Source organism: Oryctolagus cuniculus, chromosome 10 (genome assembly GCF_051225735.1).
Source record: "Oryctolagus cuniculus isolate XC-2025 breed Fujian yellow rabbit chromosome 10, ASM5122573v1, whole genome shotgun sequence".
Lineage (NCBI taxonomy): Eukaryota > Metazoa > Chordata > Mammalia > Lagomorpha > Leporidae > Oryctolagus > Oryctolagus cuniculus.
The window spans coordinates 18,348,424-18,351,023 of NC_142876.1; the positions used below are offsets into that span (position 1 = coordinate 18,348,424).

At 45.0% G+C, this 2,600-nt stretch overlaps 1 protein-coding gene across 1 annotated transcript; it reads left to right on the forward strand.

Moving 5' to 3' along the window:
• The first annotated feature begins 578 nt into the window (after positions 1–578).
• MC4R (melanocortin 4 receptor) lies at positions 579–2,225 on the forward strand. The gene has a single exon (XM_002713616.6). It carries the CDS (start codon positions 956–958, stop codon positions 1,952–1,954), a length of 999 nt encoding a protein of 332 aa, XP_002713662.2. The 5' UTR covers positions 579–955; the 3' UTR covers positions 1,955–2,225.
• Positions 2,226–2,600: the final 375 nt, after the last annotated feature.

Below are 2,600 nucleotides of genomic sequence, written 5' to 3' on the forward strand. Positions count from 1 at the left end.
TAGCTCTAAAAACAAAAATTCTGCAATAGAGAAACAGTAGATACTGGTGCACCTGTTGTAAATCAAATTGCAGGCAGACACCTAATTCTTTCATCTATTGCGTGCCTACACACACTATAAACACTCTCCCTACATTTCAGGTATTTTAAACTGCAATATCGCTGCCTGGCTCTTAATTCAAAGAAATTAAATAGTATAAAAACAATCTGTATCCGGGCATAAAGGCAGGAACATGGGACTGTGTTTTCCGTTTCATTTCAGATGCCCACACAGGCACTGCCTCAGGGTGGCTGGTTGTGCTGGCACAGATGCCCTGCAGGGATCAGGCTACTTTCCTTGAAAACTTGAAAAGGAAAATCAGGATCTCACAACCAGCCTGCTTCCAGAAGCTCCTGCATCTGAATGAGGACTACTCCGCAATTTGAATTTCAGGATCCTCATCGGCTTCTCTCAGGCTTCCACTGCGCTCGGATTGGTCAGGAGCAAACACAGGAGGAGCCGCTCTGAGCCCTTTTTTTTTTTTTTTTTCTAAAAAGCAGCAGCGGCAACCCCAGTTACCAGCACTGATGCAAGGCTGGCAACAACTGCTTTTTGGGAGAGGCGCCGACGGAGCATGTGCACGGGATTCGCCCCGGTGGCACGGCAGCTACCAGGAAAATTATTTTGAAAAGACCCGAATTCATAAAGTTAAAGCAGAAGTGAGAACCAAAACGCAGTCAGCAATCTTTCCAACTGAGAATGGGCATTTTGAAGTCTAACATTTTAAAGCGATGATGATCACAGCCGGACCTAAAAAAGACTAAAAACTCCACAGCTAGCCCTGGAGCTTGTGACTGGACTCCACAGCAAGCATGCCGCGTTAGCCTCCTAACTTTCAGACGAAGAGACAGTAACTGGGATTTCCTGCGCCGGGAGGTGCAGTGAGCACAGGGGATCTGAATCCACCTGCTGCACCATGAACTCCACCCACCACCGTGGGACGCACACGTCTCTCCACTTCTGGAATCGCAGCAGCTATGGACTGCACAGCAATGCCAGCGAGTCCCTGGGGAAGGGCTACTCTGATGGAGGGTGCTATGAGCAACTTTTTGTGTCACCGGAGGTGTTCGTGACTCTGGGTGTCATAAGCTTGCTGGAGAATATTCTAGTGATTGTAGCCATAGCCAAGAACAAGAACCTGCACTCACCCATGTACTTCTTCATCTGCAGCCTGGCAGTGGCAGATATGCTGGTGAGCATTTCCAATGGGTCGGAAACCATTGTCATCACCCTATTAAACAGCACGGATACGGACGCACAGAGTTTCACGGTGAACATTGATAATGTCATTGACTCGGTGATCTGTAGCTCCTTGCTTGCCTCCATTTGCAGCCTGCTCTCCATTGCAGTGGACAGGTATTTTACTATCTTTTATGCCCTCCAGTACCATAACATTATGACAGTGAAGCGGGTCGGGATCATCATCAGTTGTATCTGGGCAGCTTGCACGGTTTCAGGCATTCTCTTCATCATTTATTCCGACAGCAGCGCTGTCATCATCTGCCTCATCACCATGTTCTTCACCATGCTGGCTCTCATGGCCTCCCTCTATGTGCACATGTTCCTGATGGCCAGACTTCACATTAAGAGGATCGCGGTCCTCCCGGGCACGGGCGCCATCCGCCAAGGGGCCAACATGAAGGGGGCAATCACCTTGACCATCCTGATTGGGGTCTTTGTTGTCTGCTGGGCCCCTTTCTTCCTCCACTTAATATTCTACATCTCCTGTCCCCAGAACCCATACTGTGTGTGCTTCATGTCTCACTTTAACTTGTATCTCATACTGATCATGTGCAATTCAATCATCGATCCTCTCATTTATGCACTCCGGAGTCAAGAACTGAGGAAGACCTTCAAAGAGATCATCTGCTTCTACCCTCTGGGAGGGCTCTGTGATTTCTCTAGCAGGTATTAGAAGGGGACAGAGGCCACACTACTCACATGCATAAGAGACTCCCTCATTCCCATACAACTGAACAGTGTGTTTCGGCAACAGCTCTCTCCTCTATGTAGTGCATTGGCTGAGAATCTCTATTGTACACATGGAGGTTTGTGATTTTTGATATGAAAAATGTCTAATCTCAGTATTATTTTTAATGTCATGCTTCTTTTTGCTTGTAAAATGTTAACCTATATTATAAACTATAGGCACTATGGATTTACAAAAAAAGTCTATATTAAAAGCTTAAGAGTGTCTCTTGTTACTCATAAGGGTTTGTCTTTGCTGGTAATAGTAACAGAAATCAGAGATGCATTACATATATTCTAACAATGGTTTCCTATTTTTCCTATACAACACTGAAATTGAGAGGCTTGATTCTAGCATTTAAGAGGGAAATAGTAAAAGAACAGATGCTTAATTGTTTAAAAAAAAAGGCAACACTATCACTGAAGTTTCCATTAATTACATAAAATCTTATCTGTCTTCCCTGTGCAGAAGTAAAAATAAGGCTCCTCTTCAAATTAACAGCCACTGGAAAACTGAGTCAAAGACAGAAACATTTTTTTGCCCAGTCTGATTTTCCTAACAGGTGATCTGTTTTGGGGAGAAAACAACAGCT

Coding starts and splice junctions, on each gene's coding strand:
- MC4R (XM_002713616.6), top strand. CDS start 956: ATGAACTCCACCCACCACCGTGGGACGCACACGTCTCTCCACTTCTGG.